At 45.2% G+C, this 12397-nt stretch overlaps 1 protein-coding gene across 3 annotated transcripts; it reads right to left on the bottom strand.

The window, feature by feature from the left end:
• Positions 1-278: 278 nt before the first annotated feature.
• C1H12orf66 (chromosome 1 C12orf66 homolog) lies at positions 279-11802 on the bottom strand. 3 transcript variants are annotated; one of them, XM_027392295.2, is made up of 3 exons: positions 11518-11802; positions 7267-7552; positions 279-4366 (listed from the first exon to the last, which is right to left on the bottom strand). In XM_027392295.2, the coding sequence occupies exons 1-3, from the start codon at positions 11750-11752 to the stop codon at positions 3550-3552; spliced, it is 1338 nt and encodes a 445-aa protein (XP_027248096.2). In that variant the 5' UTR covers positions 11753-11802; the 3' UTR covers positions 279-3549. The 3 variants fall into 3 exon arrangements, with proteins under 3 accessions (XP_027248096.2, XP_035306987.1, XP_027248097.1); XM_035451096.1 differs by lacking the exon at positions 11518-11802 and adding an exon at positions 11399-11421; XM_027392296.2 differs by lacking the exon at positions 11518-11802 and adding an exon at positions 10469-11337.
• Positions 11803-12397: the final 595 nt, after the last annotated feature.

Consider the following 12397-nt stretch of genomic DNA (forward strand, 5'->3'; position numbering starts at 1 on the left):
GTCTTTTTGTAGAACACATCTCTTGGCTAATAAATTATAAATAATGAGAACATCACAACTTTGTAGCCTGTCATGCAACCTCTATAGGAAGACAGACAGACAGACACAGTCACAGGTGGCCATTTGAACACAGCTGTTACTGACAGAGCAGTGCACAGATCTGAAATGACACTATGCACCAACCATACTGCATCATTTAGGAATTTATCAGCCTATCATAAAGGACAGGGGTTACTCAGACTGAATGACAAAGGAGAAAACATGAGAAGTCAGGGAAGTGTTGTTCACCTTTTATTCATGCAGCGCTCAAGTCCACTTCCAACATATTTGCAGCCTGTGTTTCCTTGACCCCCCTACAAAGATGTTGAACTTAGAGACCCACATGCCAAGCAACAGACCTGCAAGCTGCCTGCTAGACTTAAAGGCATATGTGTTAAAGATAACCTATGAGAACAAGTGGGAAGGGAAGACCCGTTGTGGTTTTTTTTTCTCGAAAGGTAAATTTCCCAGTGTACAGGGGGCCTTGGTGCCTCAGTTAACAATATGGTTTCATGGGAACCATTCCCCAAAATGACATTGTCAGAAGCAGGCTCGACCCCAAAGAGGACAAAGCTGTTAAGGCTTCCTCCACTATCCAAACAGCACCCGGTGGTCCACAGTTTCTCAGTGGACTGCCGGGCAAACTCAGTTTTGGACACACATAGTTACCTATAATTCATCAGGCTGTGGTTTAGAAGTAATTGTCGGAGTTGGCAGTTCTGGGGAAATGTTCACACATCCTCTTCAATCCCCAAAGCAGGCATTACATACAGCCCATCTCAGTGGTGCTTCCAGAGGGCAAATCCCGATTTAAACACACACACACACACACACACACACACACACACACACACACACACACACAAAATCACTTTTTTTTCTTGACTTGAACCAAAATATGGGCAGCTTATATTTGTGTGTATATCTGTGTCACCACTGCTTCCCTGGAGGCCCCCACCCTGCCTGTGTTCACCATGACAGTATGAGGCTTTCTCCTCCAGTGACTTTTCAGCCGCAGTCTAGCTCAGGACCTGTGTTCCTCAGTGGCCAGGAATGTTACAAGACTTCAGGGCTACCTTGGGAAGAAGAGGAGGATACAAATGTATCCCTAGAGGACACTCACTCCTGTCAAACAAGTCAAAAATGGCTGGCTCCCCAGAAGCAGAAGGACTTAGCTAAGAAAAAAACCAAAAAACCAAAAAACAAAAGGTGTAGTCAAGCCCACGGACTACAGGCCCTGGAAGGAGAAACCCACAAACCGACACACAAACCCAAGAAGCCGGTGTCCAAAACATGAAGAGTTCACTTGGCATCTCCTGTGCCAGGGGAGGATGCCCACAGCTGTGTGCTCTAGCACAGGTGTCTACACCTGAGTCTAAATGTAACAACACGTTGTGGGGGCCACAACCCAGCCCTCCTGTCTCAGGAGGCTCTTAGAGAACCCTGCAAACATGTATATACACACAATAAAATTTGCTTGATCAGAAAATAGAGGCGCTTCAGAAATAAAGTATCAGTACTCATCTTGGAGGGTCCTTCAGTACTGCCTGGAAGTGCACAGGGGATTAGGAGTTGGTGTTATCTTATTAGTAATATTCACATCTGGGGGGCTGGAGAGGTGGCTCAAAGGTTAAGAGCACTGGCTGCTCTTACAGAGGTCCTGAGTTCGATTCCCAGCAACCACATGGTGGCTCACAACCATTTATAATGAGATCTGGTGCCTTATTCTGGTTTGCAGACAGAACACTGTATACATAATAAATAAATCTTTAAAAAAAATAATATTCACATCTGCTTTCTGTTCTTTGTAAATACCTCTTAAATTACTCAAAAATATGTTTAAAAATAAATATACAATTCAAATATGTATATATTTGACCATTTTAAGTATTTTTATATATGCATTTTATTTACATTCCTCCATGGTCCACTGAAGTCTGTATTTTTTTAGGTACCTAGGGAGCCATATCATTAAGGCTAATGGTGGTTTTATCCAGAAAAAAAAAAAAAAAAAAAAAAAAAAAAAAACATACCAACAGTTATTTTTCAGTTTCTCGGCAAAGCACAAAAGGAAGGAAAATGGTTTGGTTTTTAATTCCAAATGTTTCCAACTTTTTAGTGTCAGGTCACTATTATAAAATTTGTTCATATTTTTATAGAACTTGGAGAAAATGCAGAGTAAATCACTACTTTCTGTTTAATGAAAACTGGCTTAAGATTATGTGTGTGTGGGGGGGAAGGTCCAGAAAACTGGCCAGTGGTTTCTTCTACAGGTAGACCACACTTGCCCAGGAGGCCGTGGAGGGCTCCATGACTCTGCTGGTGTGGCCACTGTGCTCTGTGGATACCCCACAAGACAGTGGCTCCGAAAAATCCGGAGGAAAGTACTGATCTGACAGGACATTTACACAGCTCAGAAGGATATATCCAGCCAGTGTGAAGGACACATCCAGCAATCACAGCTCAAACCTTCTTGGTGGTTTCTTTTCATAACCTAGAAAGGACCCCCATGTTGATCCGCCCGCTTCCCTGTGAACACACACAGAAGGAACTGCACAGAGCAGCCTGTCCCCAGACACTTGGTGCTGCATCTGAACATACTCTGCAGAGGGGCAGAAACCAAGTCCAGGTGTGCCGAAAGACTGCCGTGATGACTGGACTATGAAGTACAACTCATCTATAGCAAGCACGAAGTATCAAGACCATCATTTTGTGTTTCTAAAAGCTGTGCCGTGTGAGGATATAAAACATGGCTACAACCACATGGCTGCTTAGCTTTCTAAACCTGATCCGGACATGAGCCAGATGCAACACAGTTCAGCAGAGAAGTGACACCAAGCAGATAAACCAGAGTGAGAAACCCTTCACATAGTTTGGACAAACTTCAAACAGAGTAACACCAAATGTTTTAAAAGTAAAAACAAAGGCAGATGGGTGTGGCGGTCACCTGAAAAGAGCCTGTGGCTGGTTAAGTTGCTGTAAGGGTCAATACTAATGGATCAACTTCCACATCACTTGATAGAAATTTCTCTCCAAGGTTCTAATTACAATACAATACTAATTAGATTAACTTATACATCTGGTTAATAGGAGCACTGATGAAAATGAAACAGTCCCATCTGGAATCTCATTCTGACTGCTCTTCAGGGATACAGAGAGAGGATGTTGGGAAGTGCACCAGGGCACAATGTTCACAATAATAACAAAAAATCTGAAAAGATACATGAAAGACCCATAAATATGCCTTCTACACAAGAGACAGGAAAATCAAAAAAACGCTGTGCCATGGTGATCTCCAGCAGCCACGGCACTTCCTAGACTACTCTTTGGAGATGCCATCCTTGGTCTTAATTGTTTATGAAGTGTGCAACATGATTAGTGTGGATCTGTTTTTCACTCAGCCCCAGAAGAAGCATGAGTGGACGTAAATTCTAGACGAAAACTACTGTTGCCTCTCAGAGCAACCAGGAGCACTGTGCCTAGTCTTGGAAACCCTCAGACAAGCTCCTGCTAACCTTTGGATCCAGGTTTCAGACTTGCAAACACTTTGGGGTTCTTAAGGGCAAGCGAGAGCTCATTGAGGAAGGAAATAAAATGGGAGTCTCTCTCAGATTTTTTTGACTCAAAAATGACAACGATGGTGAAGTGGGGTTCTGGGCGGGTCAGGAAGTAGGTACTCTGGACTTTGTCATCATAGAAATGGACCACTTTCTCCAAACTGTTCAGGTCAGATGTCCGGTCTGTCATGATCATGATGACATTGGGCCAGTGCATGACTGGCCTGTCACTGGGCAGAGACACCACGGCTGGGTACTGGTCCACTCCCTTAGGGGCCTCTCGGTAGGAATGTGGGTGGTGGTAGCCATGACCCTGAAAGCTCTCTGAACCTCGGTTGTCAAAAATTAAGGATACATTGGCAGCATCGTACTTCCTGATGAAACTGGAGATCTTTCCAAAGAGGTCGGGGTTAGCCTTTGCAGTCAGGGCTTTCATTTCCGAAGTGGTCGTCTGCCGGCTCAGTGCCTCATGGAAGTAAAAGCTGAACTTGGCCAAGAGCATGTTTTTGAGTTTTACCAGCCAAAGGAACAGGTGTGGGGGCTGGACAGCCTTCTGAGACTGCCCTCCAAACAGGTGTTTCTTGGTCTCCCTCTGCTTCTCAAAGGTCTGGCCCCAGCTCTGCAGCTTCGTGTGAGCGTTGTGCAAAGTCACCAGAGAAGGGAGGAACTTCCACTCCGAGATCTGGGCCTGCGCCCTCAGGAGATGGCTCAGCACGCCCACTTCCAGCTGGAAACTGCTTTCCAGAGGGCTAAGGATAGGATGGTGAAATCTAGACAGGATTGGAGGGAAGAGAAATCAGTGGCAATGTCACTTCACAGTGAGAAACCTTCAAAAATAACAAAACAGCAACAGCATAAACCCCTAATACACTTCGGCCAAGGACAGAAAGGGGCAGAGTCTAGGCTCATTAATTGTTTTTAGAACTCTGGTATAACTTGGGCATTTCATTTCATTCTCCCAAGAACATACCCTGTATTTTGTGGGTTTTCTTTTAATGAAAGTATCTTCTTCCCAAATAAGGAGAAATTACATTGATTGTAATACTTTATTTATTTACTCTGAGAACTTCGTGACTATCACTATCATCAAAATGAGGTACCCTCTTTTCAGGGTATGCAACTACTAAAACACCTGCTGTCCACAGATAAATGATTTTACTGGTCACAGACCCATTTTACAGATGAACATAAACACTGTAACCTGCTATCTGACGCTCAATAGATAACAGGCATTTAATAAAGGAATACAGCATTTCCCAGACAACTGTTATCCATTTTACTCCCGGAGTCCCTTCATGGTTAACCAGGGTTAAAAATAAAATGCCAACCAAAGGGTGGTGGGAGATAGAGCACGATGGAATACATGCGATGACAAGCAGAAAGGCACCATCCAGAAGGGGGAAGGGGCACAGGTCACAAGAGGGTAACAAGTTCAGACAAAGAATAGTGACTGTTAACTGCTATCTGTTAGCACTGTTTCACTTCACAATAATATTAGAGGAGGAGCAACAAGATACAGGAGCCCCTGACGTCTCAGCAGAGGAGAGTGGGCAACTTAAAGGTGCTGAGGCAAGTGAGAACATGGCCCTTCTTCACCAATGGTTCTCTCTGACTCTTCAGGAGAGCACTGTGTTAGAGAAATCTGCTCCCAACCGAGGTCAGGCCCCTAGCACTAGCCACTCTTCTTTTTTTAAGATTTACTTATTTAATTTTATGTGCTTGGTCTGCATTTATGTCTGTGCACCACCTGCACGCTGTGTCTGTGGAGGTCAGAAGACAGTGTCCTATCAGATGCCCTGAATTTAGACTTAGAGATTGTTGTGGGACATTATATGGGTGCCGAGAACTGAACCCAGGTCCTCTGCAAGAGCAGTAAGTGCTCTTAACTACTGAGCCATTGCTCCTTGGCCAGCTTTTTCTACAAGCTGCAAAATCAAACGATGGCTTTGTTCAGTAAACTTGACATTTTAATCTTGAAACAATTTTAAAATTGGATGGGTTTGCTTTTACTGTTGCCCAGATTTAGGGCATTTCAGCTGAGCTTTAGGCCTCTGTTTTTAACCTGCCTGTTGAACCTCACTTGAAAACCAGCTACTAATACCTTTACCTCAGATTTAGCTTAGTACCTTTTTTCTAAATCAGTGTAGTCTCTCTCTATTTGTCTGTGATTACTATCCTATCTGTGATACTATCACAGGGGACAGGAACCTCCAAATACTCTTTGGCAGGAACCTTTCACCACTACTACCATCTGGCCACCAAGACTACTCACTTCTTGTTAGCATCCTATTTTCATTGTCCTGCAACCTCATGAAACATATGCCACGTGCTGTACTACCTACCCCAGCAGCCTGCCCACTGCCCTTTCCTTCAGTGATCACACCTTTACTGTCCTGTTCCATAACCTGGTGCTACACTAATTAGTCTAAGACAGAGATGAGAACATGGCATTCCCCTGTTCATACCTTTCAAGGTTTCCCACTATTTACCAAATTGGGCAAACTTGCAGGCTGAACACAACTATTCACTAACTTGTTCAGCTGGTATTGCTTAGGCAGCTGTCATGCAGTGGGTGCTGTTCTGGGATTGTAAGCAGGTGGCATCTTGTTTGGGCACCTTTCTTTTTAGTCAAACCTATCTGAATTAAAATACCCAAATGTGTAATATCCTTCAGAGGATGTCTTTCTAATCCAAGTAGTACCTGTTATGTTAGGCTCCAAGGAAGCCAAAATAAAACTAGGCCCTCCGTTTTGGTGATGCTCTTAAATTCCTACAATTCTGTAGGTATTGTTTCCAGGGTTAGGCAGTGGGCAGCATATCACAAACAGCTTCATTTCTTTCTAAGGAGCAAGTTTCTTCAAACAGAAACAATTTTCCAGTTGAGCAAAAAGAAATTTAAGTTAAAATGGCCTCGAAATAAAGAACTAAAGTTTGTCCTCCGACAGTGAGTTGAAAACAAAACCAAAGCAGAACTCCCCATGCATGTTAACGACCCCAGGAGAGCAACAGAGAGAACTCTCAGGTTATTATTCAGAAAAGAGCATTTATTAGACTAGTAGCTGCTCAGTCACATTTATCTCCATATGATTGTGTGTGCGTGCGGGTTCAATGTATCTCCGTGTGAAAGCCACAGATGGCATCAGGCACCCTGCTCTGTGTGTTTGTGTGTGTGTATGTGTGTGTGTGTCTGCAGGTTCAATGCATCTCAGTGTAAAAGCCAGAGATGACATCAAGTGCCCCACTCTATCTCTCTCTGCCTTGGTCCTTGGACACGAGGTCTCTTACTGAACATCAGCTCTCTTCCTGTCCACGACACTCACAGCACTGGCATTACAGGTGTATGTGGTACACAGCTGTACCCAGCTGTACAGTGGTACCCAGCTGTGGACATGGGTGCTGGAGGCCTAAATGCTGGGCTTCATGCTTGCAGAGCCAGCGCTCTTACCCGCTGTGCCATTTCTCCAGCCTCTCTAAAACCATTTTATTGTGTGACTGCTGTCTTTCCTGGTAACACACAGAGGGGTCTGCCTAGCATGGTTAAATGAACCCCAGAGTGCCAAATGGCCACCTGTTGTTCAATGAGCACATATGAAACCAGGACCTTCCTAAGAGTTAGGGAGAACTGAGAGCCTGTGTGGGGCTGACAGACCACCCCATTCTCCACACTGACCTGGAGCTGTATTTCTTGAGGACAGTATCCAAAATGCCAACCAGTTCTTCCGCGTTGATAAACTTCTGCGTACTGAGGGCGTACATCTTCTCATAGAACTCTGCGATCTCCATCCGAGCCTGGACAAAGAAACAGAGCTGCTCTGACAGATGGGGGAGGAGCTCCTCCATGTGAGGGGCCGTTCCACCCGGGGCGCCTCGGCCTGTCACCACTTTCTTCAGTTCGTTATGCAGGGCCGTGTAGATGGTGCGGATGGAGTCCTTCCGGCTGAAGAATGACTGGCCGCCTGGGAAGCGGGTGACATAAGCATGGGACAGGTCAGGAAGACAGACAAAGGGACCCAGCACCTCCCGGCACCCACGGGGAAAGTAGAACCTGTGGAGCCCAGTGAGTTTCTGTCTACCACATTCTGACTCAAGGACTCAGGTACGGATCTCCCAAGCCAGCACCTCACTGGGGAGCTAGTCAAAAATGAGCACTGGCTACGAATTAATCTTACTCACATATCAATTTTCCCCTATTCCACTTCACCAACATTCAAATTTATTTCAGAACATAATTACCCTAGCATATAACATAAACCTGGATTTTAAAAGACCTATCTTTTTTTTCTTAAATAGACAATACTTTTTTCAAAAGGAGAACACAGGCATTATAAGACACTTCCATTAGGACTGGTAGCTTGGAACATACTGCTCTCTCTTCAGACGTGCATTGTTCTTGAATCTTATCTTTTAGGCTGTGCCAGGAAATGAGAACGCACACTCATACACCCTTTTATAAAAGAACACACTGGGTTCTGGGATTCGGGTAGGGACTGCAGAGCTCTTGACAAGGTTGACAATGAGACTTCCTAATAAACACCACACTGTGTTGTTACTGGGTTACTGGGACCAAGAGCCAATCTCTTGGCTCCCCTACCTTCTATTACACAGCAAGGACCGGTCTTTCTTCCTGCCGGGAAGCAGTCAGAAACACCCAACTTACTTCCCTTTCCAGTACTTTCAATTTACAAATTATGATGTTTTGGATTTTTCCCCCCAGAATTGCATCTTATTCTACAATTTCTTGTAATAACCTTTTAAACATGCATTCTCAAGTCACCTCCCAGTGTGCTGAAGTCTATCAATCGGGGTTTGGGGACATGCTCCTGTAATGACTCAAAGGTCAGGAAGGTATGACAGTCTCAGATCCTGCACTGCTTTCCACGAAGCACATTTTAATCACTGTTCTTTTCCCAAACTAGTATTTTTCTGCCCTCAAAGCAAAGTCACGCCCAGATTCAGGAATGGAGCAGGACAGTGACAGGAGGCCCTGTCAGGTCTGCCCTTTGTTTAAAGGCCCAGGACCAGCTGCTGGAGCTTCAAACAGAGGTCAAAGATTTGGTGGTTTTTTTTTTTTTTTTTTTTTTTTTTTGAGACAAGGTTTCAGTTTGTAACCCACGATGACCTTTAATACCCCATTCTCCCACTTCTGCCTCAGGAATACAGGGATACCAGCATGTTGTACCAATACACCAGTTTAGACTCACTTGATAGTTGCTAAGCCAGTAGATCTTAAGTATTCTCACCACAGAAAGAATGAGGTGGTAAGGATACATTCCCTTGCTATGGTGATCACTTTATAATGCATATCAAAACATCAACTCAGATATCCTAAAGATACACAATTTTTATTTGTCAATTATACCTTCAAAAAAATTTAAAGACTTTTTGGACCATGTTGCTTTTTGTTTTGTCTTTTGAGGCAGAGTGTCACTATGCAACCCCAGTCAGCTTAGAACTTTCTATATAAATGTGGCCTTGAAGCCACATCTGTCTCTGACTCCTGAGTGGGGGGATTAAAGGCATGTACCACCTTTTCTAAAGCATGTTTCAGATTCTTTTTTTTTTTTTTTTTCTCGAGATAGAGATTCTCTGTGTAGCTTTGGAGTCCATCCTGGCACTCACTCTGTAGACCAGGCTGGCTTCGAACTCACAGAGATCCACCTGCCTCTGCCTCCCGAGTGCTGGGATTAAAGGCATGTGCCACCACTGCCTGGCTATGTTTCAGATTCTTAAAGAGTATGTATAACTGCTTCATTTCAATTTAAAAAGAAAACCATATGAATTTAAATCAACTATAGAACATGGCACTGTTTTAAATAACAATTCTTCCATGTTCTGATAATCATAAAGTCCCATTGCAATCACGTTTGCACCACAATACAAATACAAAGTGTTAAATTTTAAGTTTTGAAACTGACCTATAAGGACTATCACCTGAGCGTATAGGTTACGAAGGACTTAAACATGCCATTTTAGAACATTTATTGGGAGATCAGCACTACAGCCCCCAGGCATGTTTCATACTGTAAACTGCTATGTGGTCAGTCAACTTCAAGGCAGGTCCCTGGAGGTCATCTACAAGACAGCTGAAGTTCAAGCAGAACTCAGCACTTTACACAATAGGGCGACTTCAAAGCCAATAACAGTAAAGGATTTAAATGTTCACAGCCAAAGTGCCCAATTCTCTTTACACAGAAACCTGGAGTACACAATTTAAACTTAGTGCAGATTTTACTTATTTATTTTTACTGGAACCCACCAATGGACTTTAGGAAACCCAATTGTTCTCTTTCTCATTATCACCCTCTGGTTATGTACACAATAATATGTACAAATGGGGGGAATATCTTGGCAACTGTCATCACATTGCTATGGATGACCTCACACAACAGCAAAAAAGTTAAAAATCATTGGGTCAATAATCACTTTTTACAAGTAGGGAAGGCTAAAACAACCCAAACTGCCTGGATATTATCTACCTTCAATATTACAGCTAGAATACATATATATAATACACATACATGAACATAAAGTATATGAATAATAAAATACGTGCATGTTTTAAATAACTCATACATATACACACAATCTGATAACTCAAGGCAGATGTTCAGGTTTGAGATACAGCCCCTACCACCATAAATGCATGCACAGTTCACTACACTGTAGAAAACGGAACTGTAACACTATACTAGCAATCGCACAATTGTGTGAGGTAACACTGTAGAGAGAAAAATAGATAGAGGGTGAAATTCCTGGCCACTTTTTGCCAATAAATCATCATACTAAGTTACAAATTATTTGAAAAGCTATAGAAGTTAAAATCTCAGAAAGCACTTTCCCTTCAGTGTTTACCAAACATTCTGTTAAGATACCTGGTAACAAAGCTGGGGGGTGGTGGCACTCGCCTTTGATCGAAGCACTTGGGAGGCAGAGGCAGGTGGTGGATCTCTGTGAGTTTGAGGCCAGTCTGGTCTACAGAGTGAGTTCCAGGACAGCCTCCAAAGCTACAGAGAAATCTTGTCTCCAAAAACAAAACAAACAAAAAGCTATCTGGCAACACAAAGGGATTAACTCTATATGTCATTTACATCCTCTTTCATGGTAGTATTCTTCATGACGTAGATGTGTATCCTTCATTCATGACAGGCCCTGAACTTTCAATAACTAAAGGGTCAAAAAGAAGCCAAAGAACTAAATCTACCCCAATTCTCTGGGAGTAAGTATCGTTTTACATCATTATTACAAGTAATACTTGGAATGCATGGCCGTTGGCTTTTATGTATGACTTCCTTACAGACGGATACCCATTGTTTCTTGCAGCGATGATCACTTAAAAGAGTTCCTGTCATCTTATTTTCAGGAAGATTACATGACGACTAGCAGCGTTCACCCTGAGAGTCTTCCCCTGTTAAGAATTAACTTTTGCCTTTCCTGCCCAGGGTCTGCTTACTCCTCCATTCACTAAATATGCACTGAGGTACTACGAAAAGGGGACCAGAAAAAAAAAAAAAAAAAAAAAAAAAAACAGTATTTATTAACACCACTAGGTTCCATGGCCTGGCTTTGCTCATCAGACCGCGGTGTCGCTAGTTAGAACGGGGGACGCAGAGCTGGACTAACTTGTCATTTACGAAACCGAGCCATGCACGGTTCAAAACTGTAAACCCAACGGGTTTGAGGGCATGCCCAGCCGAGAACATGGGCCCAGTCCACTCCACCGAGGCAGCAGGGGCTCAGGCCGGTGGGCGGGGCTTGCGGCAGCCGAGGGAGGGAGGAGGGAGGGGGGGACGGTGGGAGGAGACCTGGGCAGAGTGGAGTCCTCGGATGGGAGTGACGGGACACCCCAGCCGCGGCCGACCGGGGAGCGCACCCCCTTTCCTTCCTCCTCCTCTAGGGAAAGGCGGGGGCGGGACGGAGGTACCTAGTTTCTGCCCCAGGTAGGTGAGGCTGTGATAGACCTTCTCGGCCGCGGCCAGGTGCGCCAAGGCCGCCAGCAGCGACAGCCAGCTGCCCCCCGCGCTCTTGTTGGCCTCTCGTTCCTTCTCCACATTGTCCTTGGCCTTGTCGTAAGAGAAGATACCCAGGTGAGAGAAGAACGTCTCCAGCACCGCCTGTTCCACCGGCACCGGGGCGGCTAGCGGGATAGACTCCCCCATGCGACCTGCGCGCCAGCTCCACCCACGTGGCTCCGCTCGCACTTCCGGGTTCCGAGGGGGGACGCGCCTGCGCAGCCGCGTGCGTGCGCGTGCCCGCGCCGGGCCGGGAGAGCGACTGGATGCTCCGGGGAGCTGGCAGAAGGCGTGGCGATGTGGGAGGGTCGAGGCGGCTCCCGAGCGTGGGCGTCTGATCCTCTGAAGACTGAGACCCGCTGCAGAGCTCGAAGCTGGCCACCTCCAGGCCTCCGGAGGCGTCCTGCGCCCTTGTCCCCCCAGAAGCCCCCGGCGGGTCAGCCCCTTAGCGCGCATGACGTCACGCGGGCTTGACGTCAGCTCTGGCGTGCACATCAAAGCCCGACTTCTGATCAGCCCTGGCACCAATGGAGGTTGTTGGGTGGAAGCCTGACGGTTCATGACGTGTCGCCTAGTTGTCACCCCTACACACGCCGTCAGCTGACGCCTGGCCATGCCAAATCTGTGTGGGTCCGATTCCAGAGCTAGAAGGCACTCTTCATCTTGCCCATCCCTCTCAAAGTCTGTGAGGCTTCCTGATAGGGGGTCCTCAGCGTCAAGGATAAATTCACATAAGTCGTTTACACTTTGTCATGCAGGTTCTTCACAAGTTCATGTGACATTTAAAGACCT

The sequence above is a fragment of the Cricetulus griseus genome (assembly GCF_003668045.3).
Source record: "Cricetulus griseus strain 17A/GY chromosome 1 unlocalized genomic scaffold, alternate assembly CriGri-PICRH-1.0 chr1_0, whole genome shotgun sequence".
Taxonomy (NCBI): Eukaryota; Metazoa; Chordata; class Mammalia; order Rodentia; family Cricetidae; genus Cricetulus; species Cricetulus griseus.

Bases quoted from the DNA above. Each gene is read 5' to 3' on its own strand.
- C1H12orf66 (XM_027392295.2), bottom strand. From the start codon at position 11,752: ATGGGGGAGTCTATCCCGCTAGCCGCCCCGGTGCCGGTGGAACAGGCG. The intron at 7,553-11,517 runs GTACCTCCGTCC...CCCGCTTCCCAG, and splicing joins CTACCTGGGGCAGAAACTAG to GCGGCCAGTCATTCTTCAGC. The intron at 4,367-7,266 runs GTCAGTGTGGAG...AATCCTGTCTAG, and splicing joins CTCAAGAAATACAGCTCCAG to ATTTCACCATCCTATCCTTA.